Genomic DNA, 22,831 nt, shown 5'->3' on the forward strand with positions numbered 1-22,831 from the left:
AGTAGGTAATATATGAATATTATATTGACAATCTGAAGAAACAAAAATCAATTACTCGTTAGCTAATGAGTAATATAAAACTATGAATACAAAGTACTTACTTAAGTATAAACTTAATTAAAAAGCCTTTTTTTATAAGGCCTCGATTTTTGTGTACTGATCAAAAAAGTTTTTCTCCTGTTTGCCTTCAGTTTTAAATTAAACCAACATGTAAATTTCATAGGAAAGTATATTTATTTTTAATAAGTAGTAAAGAAATGAATTTACAAAAACAAACATGTTCGTTTCGATCTTCCCACATTAGGTATTTTATAATTAATACTTAACATAATAATTTTTATAACACAACCAAAATATTTAAAAAACAATTACTCGCACTGCAATGATATGCTACTAAAACTTTATACCTATATAGTTTTAATAACATTTCGAAAATTAAAATAGGAGATCTATAATTGAAAAAAAAAAGTTATTTTTTGTAGGTATGTGTATAATTCATATCTAAAAATCTTTGTAACTTTAACCTCTCACATTTTGCCAGGTTGGCAGACATCTCCGTTAGTTTTGTTTGTGCTATTTTTTCCGCTATGTCCTTGGTCATTGGAGGCTTCACAAACATTGGCTATGCTGGTCTTCAGATCTCTTCCGTGGCGATGTACACTCTCCTCAGATTCGGAACTGTCTGTGTGACAAAAACATATGCTGAATACTCTTTGTAATCTATTAAATATTACATATCCTCTGTGCGGTAGACAGAGCCAACAGACATTAAATATTATCAATCCGATACCGAATCTTTAAGGCGATGGGACAATTACGTAGGAGTTTTGGGTTGGTCTACCCCGTAAAGGATGATGACGTATATTAGGTATATATTTATAAAACCGATAGTTTCTCCGTCTGTTACACATTAAAAGCTAAATCAATTTCAATGAAATATTGATTGGAAGTAGTAAAACATACAACATAGTTTGAGAAAAAAAAGTCGATTTCGATATGAAACTCTATACATACCTAAAATCACGTCTTTACCCCTTTTGGGGTAGACAGAGTCAACAATCTCGAAAAGACTTGAGGAATTGATATTCAAATAGTGACAGTTTGCTAGCGAATAAAACTTTACGAGAACATAAATTCCATAGACATTGGTTTAAGGAATAAATGTCATAAAATTTCACAGAGAAAAAAATTAATATTCTGTATTGAACATGTTTTGTTTATTCATAGACTAGCGAAGCGACCCGCCCCGGCTTCGCACGGGTGCAAAATTATAAATGTTACTATGCATAAAAACCTTCCACTTGAATCACTCTACCTGTTACAAAAAACCGCATCAAAATCCGTTGCGTATTTTTAAAGATTTAAGCATACAGACAAACAGACTAAAATAGCGACTTTGTTTTATAATATGTAGTGATATAATGTATGATGAGGTAATGATTTGTTCAAAATTCAATATTAGTTTGAGCCTAGTTTTTTTTTACCAAATATTAATGCCGCCAGTTTCTTGTCCCTATTCTATGCATGAATAGCGATTTGATGTAGATTAATAGAGTTAAAATTACGGCAAGCGGTCTCATGTTTTTTTTTTCTTTTCAAGAATCATTATTAAATATTTTCAAAAAGATGTACTCTGTTCCCAGGATCATGCGTCTGTGCAACGATTAATCTTCTATTGTCTGACACTGGACACGGAGAGTGTTAAACAACTTTTATGTTCTTTTTTTTGTTTTTTTTTAATACAGATTGAATTATTTGTGCTAGAGAACGAGTAAAATGCAAGTGATTTAAAAAAAATTGTGCATGAACATAATATTTTGCCTTGATTCTTAACAAAGAGAAATTCAGTAGGTACAAGGGCACTACTTATTTCTAAAGAAATTAAGAAAGGCATTGGCTTGATGTACATAATAATTAAGATATAAACTTACATAAAATTACTGATATTAATAAACCTAAAACATATTATCATAAAATAACACATCAAATAAAAAAACATAGGTGTACTACAAAACCAATACAAAAAAAAATGGGACCACTCCATCTCTTTCCCATGGATGTCGTAAAAGGCGACTAAGGGATTAGGTTTAGAATAACTTTATTCTCATAAGATTTACATAAAATAAATCACTTACTGAGAAAACAATATTTATATAAGTATGGGCATGCATTTTATACAAAATAAATATAAAAAACCAATAGCCTCGACACAGAGGGTATAGAATAATAAATATGAAAAAAATAGTAGGGCAGATCTACGGAGCTACGGAGGGATAGGCTTACCTACTTGGGATTCTTTTTTAGGCGATGGGCTTGCAACCTGTCACTATTTGAATCTCAATTCTATCTTAAAGCCAAATAGCTGAACGTGGCCCATCAGTCTTTACAAGACTGTTGGCTCTGTCTACCCCGCAAGGGATATAGACGTGATTATACATATGTATGTATGTATTTAAATGGAGATAGACATCAAAGTATACCATCGCTGCTGTCCAGCTGGTCGTCGTCCATTTGCGAGGAGAAGATGGCCTCCCGGTAGTTACCGTAGCCGTCGCACTCCACGTCGGAGCCGGAGCGGCACTTCTCACGAGCGCAATCTGGTCAAAAGTTCATGAGGTAAGGCTCAATACAAAACAAATGCCAATATTGTTAGGCTGAAGCCAGTCTTCCATAATTGTCCTTCTAGTGTTTTTTTTTCTTTTTAATATATAAATAAACATACACACACAAACAATCACGTCTATATACCTTGCGGGGCAGACAGAGCCAAAGAGACTGAAAGCCATGTTCAGCTCATTGAGATACAAATAATGACAGGTTGCTAGCCCATCGCTTAAATAAGAATCACAAGTTTGTTAGCCGTAAAATATGTGAGAAGCTGCTAGCAGCACTTAATTCTTAGGGTAGGTACATACCGCAGTTCATATTGGAGACCTCGACGCGGGGCACCTTGATCCCCTCAATAAAAGTACCATCTTCTAGGGCGCAATAGCAGATGAAACGACGACACTGTAAGAACGAACCTTTATATCTTTAGTTATTTATATTTACCGGTACAAAGCCTAGTCAGGTACAGAGTACCCGAAACCGCCGAGCTTGCATGAAGACAGTTATGAATGTGGATGAAGCGAAAGAAGTATGCAGAGATTGTGGCACGTGGAAAGATGTGCAGTCTCTGCCTAGTCAAATTTGTTGATAAGGTTTGGTCAGACAGAGATCTGCCTTTCTATCACAGGTTCCTCCCATCATCTGCCATTAAATTTTGTGCAACTTCCATCGCGGCTAGGACGTAAAACAGAGTCAAATCTAGCATTTGATCAAGTCTTAGTTGCGTTCATAAGTGAGAAGGTATCTTCGTTTATTTGTCGTTAAAAATTTAGAGTTTCTAGATCCATGTGGTTTACAGCCATACCTGACTTAGATCATACAAACAGTCCAAATCATTCTTTGACTTTGGAGTAGCAGTAAAAACTCATAACTTATAAACCTACCTAGTGCCGTGTGGTTCCCGGCACCAATACAAAAAAGAATAGGACTTTCCTATGGATGTCGTAAAAGCCGACTAAGGGGTAGGCTTATAAACATGGGATTCTTCTTTTAGGCGATGGGCTAGCAACCTGTCACTATTTGAATCTCAATTCTATCTTAAAGCCAAATAGCTGAACGTGGCCTATCAGTCTTTACAAGACTTTGGGCTCTGTCTACCCCGCAAGGGATATAGACGTGATTATATGTATTTATGTAACTTAAACCTGGACAGGAGAATAGAGCCACAGAGGGGTGCACTGCGGCGCATTGTAATGCAGGTGACCGTCCGGACCATACTTCTTCTTGAAGAACTTCAGCTCCGTCTTACAGGGCTCTGCAAATCAAAACTCAATTTTTGTTTGTTTGTTTGTAAATTCTTTATTGTACATAACAAATTATAAGTAATACATAAAAAACATTAAAAATAACGACGTACAAGGGCGGACTTATCCCTGTGAGGGATTTCTTCCAGTCAACCAGGTATTTCAAAGAAATATATTATGAAAAGGGAGTGTTTAATATCCAAATCCGTATGGGCTGATCGTGAAGCCACGAGGCTTGAAAGCCACAAACATATATAATACATTATAAGGTAAACCAAATCGCGTTTCAAAACAAACTCAAAATATTTTAACGCCATCTAGTTATACCTTTTACAATTATTGTTTACATGGACACTAGCGCCTAACGGCAAACCAAAGAAGTCTTTCTCATAGTAAAATAATAAACTTAAACATAACCGCCCACCAAGGACAAACCCAGGGTTGTCCTTCAATTTATATCCGCCCACCATGAGGGGATCCCTGATTTATCATTAGTGGGTAAACCAAACGTTATCAATTAACTTATACAAACAAAAAACAAAGCAATGGACTGTATTCAAAAACAAAACAATAACTTCTTATGAAGTAATGGGAAGTACAATGATTTTTGAGACTGGCCGCTTGATATGAGAATTTTTAATTCTCAAGGTAACTACCCGGGTGACACCATCTCTTCCCGGATGTTTTTCAACAATAACACCGTATAACCAACGGCTTGGGGGCAAGCCATCCTCTTTAACCAAAACTACCTCCCCTATACCAGGTTCGGGGGTGTGTACTGACCACCGATATCTACAATAATACTGAGCCAGATATTCCTTTGACCAACAACGCCAAAAATCCTGTAGCATTTTTTGGGTATGCTGCCATCTTCGTAATGAAGAAACATTAGAAGATTGAAAGTTATAATCTGGCGTAGTAACCAACGTATCACCTGTAATAAAATGTCCCGGAGTTAAAATCATGCCTATATCATTTTCCTTATTCAAACGCGACAAAGGTCTCGAGTTTAGACAAGCTTCAACTTGAGCCAAAACCGTAGACATTTCTTCGTAAGTGAGTGTCGTATCGCCAATTACACGATTTAAATGACCTTTAACCGACTTTATTCCGGCCTCCCATAAGCCTCCAAAATTAGGAGCTCGAGGAGGTATAAAGTGCCAACTGGTTCCATTAGTTGCCAAAAACTCTGCTACCTCTCGAGAAATATCCCTTTTTTCAGACTGGAACATACGCTCGAGTTCTCTGGATGCTCCTAAAAAATTAGTTCCATTGTCACTGTACATATTGTGACAAGGACCACGACGAGCAACAAACCTTTTAAATGCCTGCAAGAAACCATTAGTTGTTAAGTCACTAACAGCCTCTATATGTGCAGCCTTGGTGGACATACAAACAAATAAACAGATATAGCCCTTGTAGGAGTGATGTCCACGTCCTCGAGCTGATCGCATGTTGATCGGTCCGGCAAAGTCTACTCCACTGTTCGCAAACGGTCTGCTTGGAGTCACTCTAACCGTTGGTAACTGTCCCATTAATGGTGTTGGAGGGGCCTTTGCAAATCTTATACACCTGACACATTTTCTTATGTGTCCTTTAATCAATTGCTTCATGCCAAGAATCCAATATTTGGATCTCAAAAAACTCAACATTAGTTGATAACCGCCATGCATTGTGGTTTGATGAGCGTGAGCAATGATTAATGAAGTTAAATGACATTTGGGTAGTAAAATTGGATGTTTTTGAGATTCCAGTAAACATGAAAACTCTAGTCTACCACCAACTCTCAATAGGTTTTTATTATCAATAAATGGATTTAAATTATGAATTTTACTTTTTTTATTTATATCAATTTTTAATTTTATATTATTTATTTCTTTTTCAAAGTGTTCGTTTTGAATAATTTTTATTAAACAATTAAAAGCTAAAGACAATTCTTCACTAGTTAAGTAATTAGAAACAGCCTGACGAGGAGACTTCATTTTCAAAAAACGTCGACAATATGCTGTTACTCGTATGAGTCTAGTGAGAGAAGAAAACCTTTCTATTATTGAATACTCTACCGTGCTACAATGAACTTTTGCCAGTTCCAAATCTGTTGTAGCAGTTTTAAGTTTAGTATAGGTAATAGAAGATTCATGAAGAAAATCAGGACCAGAGAACCATATTGGTGTTTTTACCAATTGAGCAGGTTGTGTTCCTCGTGAAGCACAATCTGCTGGATTATGTTTAGTGCTTATATGCGACCACTGTTGTGGTTCTAATGTCGTGACAATCTCAGACACACGATTTGCCACAAACGTTTGCCAGCGACTAGGATGATTATTAATCCATGCTAACACTACAGTTGAGTCCGTCCACGCGTGGAGGTTAGATTTCTCCACATTAAGAACACCCGCGATTTCAAGTAGCAGCCTTGTTACCAGAACTGCTCCACAAAGTTCCAGGCGCGGTATGGAAATTTGCTTTACTGGAGCCACCTTAGTCTTAGCTGAAATTAAAGCGACATGTATTTTACCATCCTTGTCTATGATGCGAATATACACCACAGCAGCGTATGCCAACTTTGACGCATCACTAAAGCCATGTAATTCTACAACTTCATCAGTTTTGCGTGTGCCGTACCATCGAGGTAAGTTAATTTCATTTAATTTTAACAATTCTTCTCGATATTTAAACCATTCTTGAACTATATTATCTGGTACTTCCTCATCCCAATCTACTCCAGCCAACCACATTTTTTGTATTATTATTTTCGCTATAATAATGCTGGGAGCGACCCAACCTAAAGGATCGAATAGGCGAGAAATATCAGATATAATACTTCTTTTAGTTGCAGGTATCTTCGGCGGCATTAACTTTACCACATACTTAAACGAGACTTCTTCGCGACACCAGGTAAGTCCAAGTATTTTTATTGTAGAATCCATTTTTAAATTTAGAACTTCCTTTACATTAGTTCCTTTTTCATCTTTTTTCCTTCCTATTTCCTTAAGTTTTTCTATAAATTCATCATTATTACTTGTCCACTTTTGTAACGTAAATCCACCTTTTCCAAGTAACTTGTTCATTTCCTCATACAATTTAATTCCTTCAGCCTCTGTTTCTACACCTGACATAAGATCATCAACATAATAATCATTCTTTACTCTTTCAGATGCAGTTGGATAGACGCCACCCTCATCATGTGCTACCTGTTGGAGTGCTCGAATTGCCAGGTAAGGAGCAGATGCTGTACCAAATGTGACTCTTAATAATCGATAATCTTTTATTTCAGAACATTCATCATCACGCCACAGAATTCTCTGTAAATCGACGTGTTCTTCATCAACTTTCACCTGTCTGTACATTTTTACAATATCTGCTGACAGTGTGATTGGGTAAGTTCTCCATTTGATTATTAAATGCCGAAGTTCCGGTTGCAAGGTAGGTCCTAACATTAGTGCATCATTTAATGATTTACCATTTTTTCCCTTGCAGGATGCATCGAATACAACTCTCACTTTGGTTGTATCTCTTTGTAAATTTACTACCGCATGATGTGGTAAGTAAACAGCATTTACTTTATTTTTCTCTGAGTCAGGAACCAACTCCATATGGCCCAGCTCTATATATTCATCAATAACTTTTTTATATTCTTTTTTCAGATCTTCATTTTTCTTGAGTCTTGCTTCCAACAACAGCAGCCTTTTCTCAGCAATCTCTCGTGAATTTGAAGGTAACATATTTTCAAAATCTCGTAATGGAAGTTTTACTATATATCTACCTTCTGAATCCCGTCGAGTAGTTTCTGTGAAGATTGTTTCGCACTTCTGTTCTTCTACTGTCAGAATACGATCCTGCTTCAACCCTGCGTCAGACTCAAGCTCCCAAAATTTTTTCAACATCTCATTGTCATCAATATGCGCATGCATAACCACAATGTTATTCGAGGCTGAAGATGTTTCTTTTACAGCACCTGAGACGATCCATCCCAACGATGTCGCCTGGGCAACTGGTGTGCCGCTAGAAGCCCTTCTTATTCCATCACGTAAAACCATGCCGTATACCTCGGCTCCCAATAGAATGTTAATTCTACTAGGTGTATGGAATTGAGGATCAGCTAGTTGCAAATCTTTAAATTCCTCCCATTCAAGGGCCACTGTCTTCGATGGCAAAAAGCTCGTTATTGAATTTAAAACATACGCCTTTACCGTGATAACGACATTTTTATCAAAGACAGAGTGTAATTTTATGTCAACAATTGACTTAGCACATAATTGAGAATTTTCACCAATTCCTGAAACAAATCCTTTAATTGGTATTTTCTTTAATCCTAAAAACTGCACAGTTGCCTCTGTTATAAAAGACGCCTGTGAGCCTTGGTCAAGAATTGCCCTGATTGTTTGCATACCCTTTTGTGTATCTACACTTACCAAAGCTGTAGCTAACAATACTTCTTTAATAGAGCGATCTGCCGAAAAACATGACACTACTGAGGACTCTCCCACTGAGGTACCAAAATCCTTGGCAACCGCTTTATTTTCGATGAGTGGTTTAACATCAGTATTCTGAACGCTATTGGCCTCAGAAATACCTGTCCCAGATGTACTTCCGACACTGGAATGTAAAAGAGAGTGATGTGAACGTTTACATATACGACAATTATTTTTGCTAGTACAAAATTTAGCTGAATGACTTGCACCCAAACATTTAAAACACAACTTATTTGTTTTAGCAAATTCACGACGACTATCAACGTCTTGTTTTCCGAATTTCTTACAAAAAATTATGCGATGACTTTCATTACAAAAACAACTTTCATTTGTCACAGCGTGAAGTACTTTAGGTTTAGAAAAGTTACCTTGAGATTTTTTACCTTCAATAAATTCTAACGCTCGATATCTGTTCCCAATAAATTCCTTAAATTGATAAAATGTAGGTAATTCATCTGTACCATTGTTGTTAGAAACATCTAACTCCCATTGTCTTTTAGATTCAGTATCTAACTTTAACGACATCAAATGAACAATAATAATATCCCATGTCTCAACTGGTATTTGTAAATTAGACAAAGCTTCCAAACATTCGATCGTAGTATCTAACAAACTTTTTAAACCACTTGCCGATTCAGTAACAATATTCTTTTGACTTAACAACCGTTTTAGAATACAATGTGACAAATATCTTTTATTATTGTATCTAGACTCTAATAGATTCCAACAACGTTCATAGTTTGACTCAGACACAGAAATATGTTTTACAATTTGTTCGGCTTCTCCAGATAAACAACCTTTTAAGTAATGAAGTTTTTGTACTTTATCAATAGACTGATTTTTATGAATGAGCGAAGTAAACATATCTTTAAAACTAGGCCAATCAAGATAGTCTCCTGAAAATTTAGGTATTGTTATTTTAGGTAAACGAACTTGTGATTGTGTACTGCACTCATTGTAATTAGAAGTAGATTGTTCACATTTCTTTGGTTCTTTAAATTGTGACATAACAGACTTCAATTCAGATTTATAATCAATATAAATATCCTCTGTACTATCGTACATGTCTTGTTTACAATAAGTGCTTTGCTTGTACTCTTTGACACCTACAATCTTTTTATGATTAGTTGTGAATTCAAGCCAAAGCGTTTCAAGATTTTCTAACCTAGTTTCAACATAAGCTTCTTTAATTCTTTCCTTAGGGGATTTTTTATAATTCATGAAAGACTTTTCTATTCTTTCTTTAAGATCATCCTGTTTACATAGTAAAGTTTCCATTTTGAATGATAAATATAACACACTTTTTGAATACAAAAATGAAACGATACAACTTATTGAAAATATTATAAGTTCAAGAAATGTTCACTAGCTTTTGTTTCTTGTCGAAATTGTCGAAAAATTGAAATTATTTTTCTAAGTTCACACCAAATCGTGAAAATTTTACAAATCTTTTTTACAATTAAATCCTGGGTGAAATTGGACATAGGTTCCCCGTCTCAACAGAGTTGGGAAAACTATTCTAAGTCCTAATTTCTAGCACTAAAAGTTAAAGTTCAAATCTTCTACAATTTAAGGGTTACTTTTGCTTGACTACTTATGACTTCAAAGTACTCACAGTTGAATCCAATTGATTGATTGAATCACTCACTGCAATTTCACTTCACTACTTCAAGCAAGACCACCTCGGCCTCGCCTCGAAGTTTTCCTGTGTCTCGCCTCTGGGTCACCTCTGCCTCGCCGGGGAAGATCTACCTCGCCCCGCCGCCTTCAGGTCTTGACAAGTACACCTGCACCTGTCACCCGATGAAGTGCGCCCCGAACAGCGATCCACTGCCCATAGGTGCGCTGGATCCAATGCGCCGCTAGCGCCAAAATATCCGGATACGATAGGACCAATGTTTAATATCCAAATCCGTATGGGCTGATCGTGAAGCCACGAGGCTTGAAAGCCACAAACATATATAATACATTATAAGGTAAACCAAATCGCGTTTCAAAACAAACTCAAAATATTTTAACGCCATCTAGTTATACCTTTTACAATTATTGTTTACATGGACACTAGCGCCTAACGGCAAACCAAAGAAGTCTTTCTCATAGTAAAATAATAAACTTAAACAGGGAGAAAGAAATATTTTATAACCACATTGAGAAAAAGTACATTGTGTTTACAGACTGTGGCCAGTCGACGATTTTCTTTATCAAAATCTTGCTGAAACTTAATCTCTAAGAAGGACCCAAAAAGGGCAAACACCATAGGGTGGGTGATGAAGAATCTTTAGAAGAGCTTACAAGCTGTTGTAAAGAAATTGTCAAGGTAAAAGTCTACCTTTACCTTACTAGTAATGATTAGCTAAGTATCGTCATTCCTCATCTTGCGACTAACGAAGATTATTTAGTTACATACATACATATGGTCACGTCTATATCCCTTGCGGGGTAGACAGAGCCAACAGTCTTGAAAAGACTGAATGGCCACGTTCAGCTATTTGGCTTAATGATAGAATTGAGATTCAAATAGTGACAGGTTGCTAGCCCATCGCCTAAAAAAGAATCCCAAGTTTGTAAGCCTATCCCTTAGTCGCCTTTTACGACATCCATTGGAAAGAGATGGAGAATTATTTAGTTAATTGAGAAATACCTCGTTTGCAAGACTAACCTAACTCCATAGAACTATCCACTCAAATTGCAAGATCATTACCATTGGCTGTCAGAGAATCGTCATCCCTCTTCTTACGACTGGCGAACACTGATGAGCTGACGGTGTGTATGTCCTGGCAGCGACCTTGTCTGCAGACCAGACCATCATCACAGCCCGGCTCCAGGAATTCCTCCTCCACCTTACAACATTGAGAAAAAAAAAAGAATAGGACCACTCCGTCTTATTCCCATGGATGTCTTAAAAGGCAACTAAGGGATAGGCTTTTAAACTTAGGATTCTTCTTTTAGGCGATGGGCTACCAACCTGTCACTATTTGAATCTCAATTCTATCATTAAGCCAATCAGCTGAACGTGGTCCTGTCTACCCCGCAAGGGATAAAGAAGTGATTATATGTCTGTATGTATGTACTGGTTTATGACAGTCACAAAATTTCCCGAATCTATTACTTACGATCAAGCTATCCGGGACAGACGCTGTGATAAATGACAGAAATAAGGGAAAAATTAGAGAGTACACAACGAACCTCTATTTCCTTAGACCCGTTTACATCGTGATAAGTCTTCTTGAATTCAGCACACTTCTGGTCCAGTTCTGGAAACAAAATAATATTGTTTTTGGGAGATTTTTTACCTAATTTGAGCATAAAACAGCATACACTCGAACACTTTACACATGGTATGACAATCAACTCGGGGGTCTTTTTTTTCTTATTCGTCTCAGAACTTCAGCAATAACCGTGCTGAAGGAACCACTATGTCGTTGGGGGTCGAATTAAGTTAGTTTCATTTGTCTGTAATACCACTCAGCTTGCTGTTGTTAACGATATATTTGGTTATATAACGTGTGGTTCCCAGCACTAAAGAATAGGACCACTCCATCTCTTACCCATGGATGTTTTAGAAGGTGACTATAGGATAGGCTTATAAACTTGGGGTTCATCTTGTAGGCGATGGGCTAGCAACCTGTCACTATTTGAATCTCAATCCTACTTCCTACTACTATTATAAAGGCGAAAGTTTGTATGGATGTATGGATGTTTGTTACTCTTTCACGCAAAAACTACTGAACCGATTACCATGAAATTTGGTATGTAGGTAGCTGAAGACCCAGAATAACACATAGGCTACTTTTTATCCCAGAGTTCCCGCGGGATTGATAGGGTTTCCATGCGGACGAAGTCGCGGGCGGCCTCTAGTTCCATTATAAAGCCATATAGCTGAACGTGGCCCTTGGTCTTTTCAAGACTGTTGGCTCTGTCTACCCCGCAAGGGATATAGAATATATATGATATATTGAAAGATACTTTTCCATTTCGTGATCTTAAATGTCCACAAGCTCCCGTTATGAAGGAAAGTACTAAAATTTTTCACGAGAAAGAGCGCAATGATATACCTAATTGTTTATGAGACACTTTTAAGACGACTTATTCAGACTTTCAAACAAGTTTCTGATAGGCTGGTGCCGAAACTAACGGAAGAACAAACTGCAATGGCCACAGCAGTTGCACTGGTCCTTGTCCGGTATGAACGCGCCGGGAGGGCAGTCCCACTCGTGCGCATACAGCAGCATACACTCGAACCCCCTACAAGTCGTGGGACAGTCTTTGCCGTGGGTCGGCGGTGAGTAACGGAAGTTACGACGCCTGGAAGGAGAACTACATTTATGGAGGAAAACCAAGGGGGGCTTATGAACGAATGTTGATAGATATATTTTTCTTTTTACTCTCTATGTTTGTCCTATAGAAATATATACTTACCTTTAAACTGAAATATATAAGTATGTTCTTAAAACTAGGTTGAACGCAGCATCAAATCGTAAAAAAGAAAAAGATGATAAAACTTATATAACTTGTTAATGTTCGTGAATAATAGGGTAGGATATTACATAGGACATAAAAATATTGCATTGGTAACCTAGGAATTATAGCGGGACCGATAGCTCCAGCTCGACCGCCACCAAAGGGAAAATCTTCCGCCAGGCTAGGTGTTATGCCTGGGGAACCGCGGCTCCGACAATGTTGTGTCGGAGTTTGTGCATATGCTCCAATCCGTGAAATCTTTGCTTGCGCGATTTAGACTCTTCGCTGTTATCGGCTGATAGTATCACGTAATTGGCCGTTGTGACTTGTTGCGTAGAGATGTCGCCACAGAATAATTACATTTTCATGTAAATTGTTTATTGCAACTGCTTTAAATAAGAGCAAGATTCCCCTTAAAAGACGTAGACTTCAATTATAGACCTCACTAACTTACTCCAGGATGATGGTCACAAGTGGACCCTGAGCTATCTGGTGAGCATCGAGAGGATAACAGAAAGGCCAAAAAACTTTTTACAGCATATAGCATTTCAGGTAGCTTCTGTAGCGGACTTAGAAAGGCAACTGCCGAGTATGAAATCGGATACGCTATGTTGCAAGAGAAGTACTTAATTGTTGACGAAGAATTACGTACATATTTATAAGCGTGTCTTTTGGCATCGTGGGACTGGTAACCGGAACACCTAAAAGAACATAAAAAACCCGATTAAGTGCAATTATTAGAAGGTCTATGCCATGAAAGTTGGCTAGATCTGAGGACCTGAAAATTTATCGAGTTTCAATTGGATACTACTAGTCTACGTGTTCCTGTAAAAAAAAGTAATGGGTAAATTGACTTAAACGAACTATCTTTAGAATATAACTACTCCCATATCTTTCCCGTGAATGTCGCAAAAGGCGACTAAGTGATAGGCTTATAAACTTGGCATTCCTCTTGTAGGCGATGGGCTCGCAATCTGTCACTATTTGAATCTCAATCCCAACATAAAGCCATACAGCTGAATGTGGCCTTTCAGTCTTTTCAAGACAGTACGCTTTGTCTATCTCTTAGTCGCCTTTTACGACATCCACGGAAAAGAGATGGAATGGTTCTATTCTTTTTCTTATTGGTGCCGGGAACCACACGGCACTATTTTTACTAACAACTTATTATTATACTAACATCTTCGCAATGACTTGTCACACCGTAAAGCCCTAAACTCCTGCTCAGGATGACCCCAGTAAGGATTACAGCCGGCCCTAAAATCTGAAAAAACGTTTCACGACATGAAAACCATATTATTATAAATAGTTTCAGTACAAAAGGTAAAGAGGCGCTCTCTAGAAAGCGTATACTTACTGAACAAGATGATGTTTGTTCCTATATTATTAACCTTTTTGTACATAATACACATTTAATAAAAAAAAATTATTATTGTTCTATTCATCATAATAGCCGGTATAAACCTGCCCGCTGTTCCATATAATTTTAAAATTGCGATGCTCAACAGGGTTCATATTGTACCTATTTATAGGCAGTATCTAACTGTAATTCATCTAATGTACTTTATGTGTGCAATAAAGATTTTGAATTGAAAAATTCTTTAGCAAATTCTAGCTGAAGCGATTCGGGCTCGACCGCCACCAAAGGGAAGATCTTCCGCCAGGCGAGGTGTTATGCCTGGGGAACCGCGCGACACACGATGTTGTGTCGGAGGTTGTACATTTGCTATAATCCGTGAAATCTTTGCTTGCGCGATTTAGACCCTTCGCTGTTATTGGCTGATAGCATCGTGGAATGGAAAAGATGTCGCCACAGATTTAAGCAAAAGACAGTACAATACTGTAGCGGGGCATACAAACAAAAAACATACCTATGGAAGTGACCGGCAGGAATTCTTCTGAATCAAAATTGTATTCGTCTTGAATACACGACTGATCAAGTTCTGAAAACGGCAATAAAATCCATAATAATGTTAAAAATAATTCAGTCCATTTAGGTATATCGGTTTACAATTTTTTTTAAAAGCTAAAAGGTCTATAATGTCAGACAAACTCTCTCTGTTTGGTCAGCTGGTAGGCTGGTAGAGAATGCCGTAATGCATTAAGTCCGCCTTTGTTCATTTTAATTTGTGCAATAAATTTAGAGTGCCGTGTGGTTCCCGGCACCAATACAAAAAAGAACAGGACCACTCCACCTCTTTCCCATAGATGGAAATGGCTGAACGTTCAGTCTTTTCTAGACTGTTGGCTCTGCCTACCCCGCAAGGAATATAGACGTGACCATATGTATGTATGTATGTAATTTATAATTTGTATGTATAGAGAAATGAAACCTTTTTTCGTCGTCCGTAAAACCAGGTCAAATCAGATTGCGGCTAAAATCAATAGTTGTTGCGTCCCAGAGTATGATCTTCAGACGGCATCTCCCTTCGAAAATTATTTGACTGACTTACCATTTTACCGTAGTCTTATGCTGACCCCAAGCGACCAGAATAAATGCTAGTTCATTCATTCATTCATAAAATCACGTCTATATACCTTGCGGGGTAGTCAGAGCCAGCAGTCTTGAAAGGCTGATAGGCCACTTTTAGCAGGCTTAATGATAGAATTGATATTCAAACAGTGACAGGTTGCTAACCCATCACCTAAAAGGAGAATCTCAAATTTATAAGCCTATCACTTAGTCGCCTTTTTCGACATCAATGGTAAAGAGATGTCCCTTAGTAGCCTTATACCCATGGAAAAGAGATGCAATGGTCCTATTCTTTTTTTATATTTGCGCCAGGAAACCCACAAGAATGGCAAAAAAAGAGATTCGTATCACCTCTATAAAAGATACACTCGTCGCAGCATCGGCACTGAGTGTAGTCTGCCGGCAGAAACATGGTGCGCCATTTCCCGTACTTCCGGTCGCAGTACGTGCGATACTCAGAAGGCTGAACCCTTCTTTCTCTGTGCAAATGGACAAAGGGTCTTACACACTAAAGTCGTACGGAATAAGTGGCTTTAAAAGATTAGTCTCTCACTCCAAGCACGAACGAAATTTATTCAATCTTGAAAACATATCGTCAGCTCTCTTAAATGGTGAGTACATAATAGGTACATAAGTAAAAGGAAACTTACTTTGATGGAGTCAAGAAAGGCTGCTCAGAGTTAGCAAACGCGAGGTTAATTGCTTTTGTTAAATAAAAAGAGTATTGCCTCCAATTGATATCCTCCTTTTTTTACATAATCATATTTTTTTAAATAATCACGTCTCTAGACAGAGCGGGGTAGACAGAGCCAACAGTCTTGTAAAGACTGATAGGCCACGTTCAGCTGTTTGGCTTAATGATCTAGCTAACTAGTCCATCGCCTAAAAGAAGCATTCCAAGTTTGTTAGCCTATCCCTTAGTCGCCTTTTAGGACTTTTCCGTGGAAACGAGATGGAGTGATTCTTTTTTTTATTGGTGCCGGGAACCACACGACATCCTTTTTGTAAGTAGATGAAATTTCTAAAACCTTCTCCTAAGTGTAACAAGCACGTTCCTAAAAATCATCATAAATATCGGTTCAGCGAAACGCGAGATAATCTCCGACAAACAAACATACTTATAGGTCAAACTGAGAATCACCTTTTTTTGAATGCGGTTACAAATAATTTAATTATTTAATTAAGTACAATAACATTACTTGCAAGAATCCCGAAACAGCTCACATTCGGTGAAATTGCTGAAGTGTGGACACTGTGGGCAGACGTGATAATCTGCAAAATTATATGATGTCTTTAATCCCTCACTCTTACATTAGTTCTCGCTACAAATAAGTATTCTTAATAAAAACCGCTTATGACCAGATCCAAGGAATCAAGCGATTATGTGAGACTTGATCCTACCGAAATCAACCACACATTGCGTCAAATAAACGGCCTTTGTGGCGCAGCGGTAGTACGCTCGTTTGTGACACCGGAGATCCCGGGTTCGAATCGCGGCCAGGGCATGATGAGAAACGAACTTTGTCTGATTGGCCTGGGTCTTGGATGTTTATCTATATAAGTATTTATTATAAAATATAGTGTCGTTGAGTTAGTATCTCGTAACACAAGTCTCGAACTTACTTTGAGGTTAAATCAATCTGTGTAATTTGTCCCATTTATATTTATATATACTCGTATATATACATTACTAGGTTATGGGGCATTATAACCTAGTAATGTATTTATATAAATATAAATATTAGCAGCCACATTGTAGAACCATCACAAACGGCTCTTCAAAAACACAGACAGACAATGACAAACATTAAATACCTTTCGTCTCCTTTTGCCTATACCTGAACTTTAATAAAATAATGATTCCGCAACAAGCCTTCATTTCTAGGATAAAAAGGTCTTACAGAGAAATCGATAAAGCGCCAAAGCCACTCTCTATCAGCGCTTAATTCCCCAGAACCGCTGCGCTAAAACAGAGTTTCTTACCAATCCTTGTCCTGCAAATAGGCCTGATGGTTCTCTTGCTGGGCGGCTGTACCACGTGGGCACTAGCCGCGGTCCGCTCACACCTCTCGTAGTCTATATCGACCTCATCATTTCGGACTAGAGACAGAATCTCAGTTTCGCGCCAATACTGACTTGTGTCCTGCGATTTGTCGATCAGCATCGTGAACGGGAAGTACTGGAAAGGGAACAAATGTCTAATTAAATGGATCATTATATTTCTCAGTTTCATTCTTAGCAATTATTTTAACATATTGTAGTCGAGCTTCCACGCTACCGCCTTGCACGTTTGTAGAAAGTGTAAAAAAATAAATTCACACTGGCAACACCATCCCCACCTCTCAGCCGCCCTCTCCGGTTGGATCTCGTCATTTAGTTCAATGCAACTTATTCCAAATGCATGTGTAGATTTTTCATAATGCTGGGTGGGACAATTAACTATGTAGGAGGGTTATTAATAATTGCATCGAATGAAGCTGATCATACGAGTATAATTATGATCGAACTTCACGTACAGGCAAGTTCGTTTGATCATTAATCATTAAGCACGCTTTTATCCACAATGTATAATTTGGAGTAGGACCTACTGGAGCCAAAGGAGTAGAGACATTTGTGGGCTACACTTTTCTTAGCTTTCTGACCATAATCTTGGATGCGGTGACTCGATCAGGTTTTTTAAAGCGACTCATTTGACTCTGGCAACCTTTTGCCTAATGAGAACCTTATCCATATTGGATTATGGTAAAACCTGCACTCAATGAATGTGCCCATTTCTTTGGTCGGCTTTTACGACTTCTACGCACTACTAACAGCAGTTTTAGTGCCAATATCTTCAAAATGTCCCGGTTTTGTTATCTATCAAGAGAAGCCTTGACTTTCTTTTGACCACGACACCAAAATCAGAAAGTGGGTAAGTTTAGTAATTGTCTTCAGTTACCCTGTTGACAGGCAAGTAAGGGTAACCCAGCCTCGATCAATGGTTACCCATGCAGTCACACGAATGTGCATTTTTTAGACCATCAGTTATAACATTCAATCTAATGTATGTAAGCACAGAAGAGCAGAATTCATGACCAGAGTGGAAACGCAGATTCATCCGTCTTTGAATTGAATACCTTTACACCACTAAGTCAATCTCTTCCTAGTTCTTTGATCTACTACTGCCATGTATAATAAATAAATAGGTATATACGGGACAAATAACACAGATTTAGTTAGCCTCGATGTAAGTTCGAGACTTGTGTTACGAGATACTAACTCAACGATACTATATTTTATAACAAATACTTATATAGATAAACATCCAAGACCCATGCCAATCAGAAAAATTTCTTTTCTCATCATGCCCTGACCGGGATTCGAACCCGGGACCTCCGGTGTCGCAGACAAGCGTACTACCGCTGCGCCAGAGTCCGTCGTATGGAACAGGAATAGTTACCCTCATATGCTGTTTATCTGTTGTCTTATTGGCATCATCTGCCTGTACTTCCAAGGTCAAGACAGGAACAGAACGGTCGCATGCCACGTAGCATAAACAGGAAATAAAGATAGCTAACATCCCTTGGCGATTCATGTTTTGTTTATTTTATTTATTTATATATTTTTTGAAAACAATTTTGATGTGTCTATTGACAGCATATTAGTCGATATTCCTCTTTTGTTTTTTCTGTGAGAGAAGCGTTTGAAGGTAATGAGGTTGATAGGTGCCTACTGTGCAGAAGGCACCCGAGGTCCAAACCCAGTAGAGCCTACCCTAAACGCAAATGAACCTACCCGAACGGCAATCGGGCTACCAAAGCCTATATCTTTACTAGCTGCGCCCGCGACTCCGTCCGCGTGGAATAGTTATTTTGGGCATCATTGCAACCCTCAAGAATATTTTTTCCCGTTTTTTTTCACATTTTCCATTATTTCTTTGCTCCTTATAGTTGCAGCGTGATGGTATATAGCCTAAAGTCTTCCTCGATATATGGTCTATTCGACGCAAAAATAATTTTTCAATTCGGACCAGTACTTTGAGCTTAGCGCGTTCAAACAAACAAACAAACTGTACAGCTTTATAATATTAGCATAGATTCGGTCATGAGTATCCGAAAGATCTACGGAGCAACCTTGACCGCAAATTACCAATGAAGGTTCGGTTCAAAACATGTACCTACCACAGATTTAAAAACCATTGAAGGTACCTATATTAAAATTATATTGATGAATTTCAAATGGTGCCATGTGGTTCCCACCATCAATGAAAAAAAAGAATAGAACCACTCAGTCTCATGGATGCCGTAAAAGGCAACTAAGGAATAAGCTTATCTTGAGATTCTTCTTTTAGGCGATGGGCTAGCAACCTGTCACTATTTAAATCTCAATTCTATCATTAAGCCATACAGATGAACGTGGCCAATCGGTCTTTTTAAGACTGTTGACTCTGTCTACTCCGCATGGGATATAGACGTGCATATATGTATGTATGTATGGTGAATTTCAGTCCTTCAATGCAAGTGGACAAGTGTGTAGCGGGTATTATAAAATTTGTACTATAGTTAATATTTAAAGATTTTTAATATTTGTTAATTATTTTGTATTTTAGTTTCTGCTGAGTCCGGCCCCTAGATACGGTCCTGTCCTTAATGGAATATCTAGCGCCCGGCATTTTGAAATCGCGGATTCTATTAATTTCGTTGCGTTTTTGTTTCTTGTCACATTTTTTCTTTCAATATATTGTAAGTTAGTGTTTTTGTTAATTTAGCAACCAATATATGTTTATTTTATAAATCGTATTTTTCTCTTCATTATTCCCAAGTTGCTATAAGTGTATTCCTCCTCAGAGGTGAACTAGCCACGTAGATTCCTGATTAGAAAGCCTCATTCCGTGCTTTGTTTTTCATAAAAAGGCTTTCATTAGATTGAAATTTGTAACTGGATTCGTTAAGACCACTTTACTTGATAATGCAAAGCTTTATCCTAGATATGTACACCTTATTTTAAAAAAATGAAACAATTTGTATTAAAGTACAATCATTTATTTAATGTAAATTCCATTACAAAAGTTTCAAAACAAACCGAAAACTGGAGACGGTCTAAATGGGCATCACCACAGAGCTCAGTGCAAACTTCCCTGCTCTGTGGCCGCCAAAGTTCGACAAAAGAAATTGCTGTATTGATAAACGACCTGACAACATTCATTTTCATTGGAAAGGGAGCGTTTGACCTCAATCTGCATGATGATACGTAAGTTGAGGTTGAGTGTGGTACATGCAAGCTCAATAAAATACCTTTCCACTCTTGCCTGTCTAAACCCTAATTTGCAGGATTCCCTCAGTTTAGGTAGATTACCTACCTAATCTTAGGGAATCCTTCAAATTGACGCGGGAAGAAAGTTCCAAATTTGAACATTTCTGGAGCAAAGGGTACGCTCGGTGAGTAAGTACATAGTACATAGTAATTTGATTATAGAACTTATGGTAACTGTCTTTTATTATATATTTATGTCGGCTCTTTTATTTAATAATGCGCTGAACAGGAGGGTAGTATGACAATGAACCTCAGGGAGATCGGGGGTGAGACTAAAGGGGAGGGGATGCCGCTGATGTGAAGAAAAAGAGAAGAATTGCATATTTCAAAGATCGCCTTTTTAATGCCTCACAGCAATTTCCTTTGTCTAAAAACCCTTATTAAAGATTAAAATTTACAATCCAAGCCTTAATATAATTTAAGATTTTAAAACGGCAGTTGTAAGACCATAGAGTTCGATTTGGTCCCCTTTTTTACAAATGCCACAGACTACTGAGTCTTTATGACAAGTTAAAAAGAAGTTCATTTTACTACATTTATCTAGTGAGCAATATTCTATATTCGACATGACAATTTATTCGGTCGCTATTTATGTCAAGGTAAAACATTTATGTAATTTTGTACTCTTTTTTAACTCTTACTAGTGACACAAGCCGATTTCCCACGAGTAGGATACCTAGTGAAAACAGTTTGAAGTAAATTCGAACACAGAATTAGTAATGTTCCAACTACTAACTGTAAAAATTGCAATACCTTTTTCCTTGGCATTTTTTTTTTTTTTGCTATTACATACTGGCAGTGTATGAAGTTACTTTATCAATTTAAAAAAATTACATTACTATAAGTACTTAAATTTTTAAAACAATTTAAAAGATCTAAAATTGTGAACTAGCTACTTATTAAATTTAATTAAGAATCTAAGAGCATCTTTTTTATATACAGTTAAAATATATAGTATAGGATATGCTTTATATTTTTAGGATATACTATATATTTTCAGTCTGATAAAACTGGAAATAATTTCACAACAAAGGTCCAACTCTCAAACTTAGATACTCTATCTAAATTCTGAGATTTAATTCCCAGCTATACAACTGCGTTAAAACTGCATGCGATGCTATACGATGACGTATTACTTCTATCGTTCCAATGTGACATTTCTACTATCTAACATTATTTCGATGTCTATGGTAGAGTGCTCTTGCAGATTTTTGTAGTGACTAAAACAAACGCGTTTTATAAGGTGTTAATGTACAATTTTTATGGGTAAGATAGTAAGTTATTTATTAGTTCAACATTTAGATACATTCCAGTGGGGGTAATTTCTTGTGTATATAAAATTAAATAAAAAATTTATTGGAAATGACCTACATATTGCATTTTTATAACACCCTGTATTTTTAATCGGACGGAATCGAATACTATAAGATCTACATAAATGCTTACTTAAGTATACATACCTAATAAATGCGTAACTTATTATTTGGATAAATAATAACAGACAATTTTGTCAACATAAATAATATAACATTAAATAAACTAACTTTTCAATGATACAACACCATTCAAAACAAATTAATTGTCGAATAACTACTTACAATTTCATGCAAAAAATAATATGTACTTACAGATATTTGACTAGAATAAATGATGTTAAAAATCGTTAAATAAATATAACATACAGATTTCAATTTGACATATGTATATTTCATGCATACATTATATAAAATCATACCTCTTTTCCACATAGATCTCTTTTGAGCGTAATAGATAGATTTTTTTTATTTTAATGTTCTGCAACTGAAAACTGGGTCAAAATAAAAAAAAACAAAAGAGAGAAACGTTAAACAGGAAAACACTCTCTTTTCCTGTTAGTGGATCTAGAATTTCATAGATTCATTATATGTAGGTATATGACATCGGTAATTCAATAATGAGAGCCCCATTAAGTACAATAAGACGAAAGTGTTTGAGAAACATAAAAATAAACACACCTACAAACAAAAGATACAGTTCGAGTACAGAGCCTCCTTTCAAAGGCCGTTAAAAAGGTATTTTTTCATCCACATTGAAAAAAATTACGTTATTCCGACCATTAAAAATTATTAGAGCAAAATTTGCTTAAAATGTGAGCTAATCTAACTCTCACCAACGCAGTTCGTTATGGTCAACCAATTTCAACATTCACTTCTATCAATCAATCAATCAATTATAGTTTTCCAAAGACATTGAGTTAATTTTAAAAATAAATCTAAGTTTTATATCTAACCCGAGAAAAA

General features: G+C 36.9%; 1 protein-coding gene across 1 annotated transcript; it reads right to left on the reverse strand.

Moving 5' to 3' along the window:
* Positions 1 to 527: 527 nt before the first annotated feature.
* Positions 528 to 18,834, reverse strand: LOC106135791 (uncharacterized). The gene is made up of 14 exons (XM_013336177.2): positions 18,700 to 18,834; positions 17,244 to 17,439; positions 16,460 to 16,532; positions 15,612 to 15,739; positions 14,659 to 14,730; positions 13,968 to 14,051; positions 13,440 to 13,488; positions 12,462 to 12,631; positions 11,513 to 11,580; positions 11,028 to 11,166; positions 3,753 to 3,862; positions 2,916 to 3,009; positions 2,481 to 2,597; positions 528 to 682 (listed from the first exon to the last, which is right to left on the reverse strand). The coding sequence occupies exons 1-14, from the start codon at positions 18,832 to 18,834 to the stop codon at positions 528 to 530; spliced, it is 1,590 nt and encodes a 529-aa protein (XP_013191631.2).
* Positions 18,835 to 22,831: the final 3,997 nt, after the last annotated feature.

The sequence above is a fragment of the Amyelois transitella genome, chromosome 24, assembly GCF_032362555.1.
Source record: "Amyelois transitella isolate CPQ chromosome 24, ilAmyTran1.1, whole genome shotgun sequence".
Lineage (NCBI taxonomy): Eukaryota > Metazoa > Arthropoda > Insecta > Lepidoptera > Pyralidae > Amyelois > Amyelois transitella.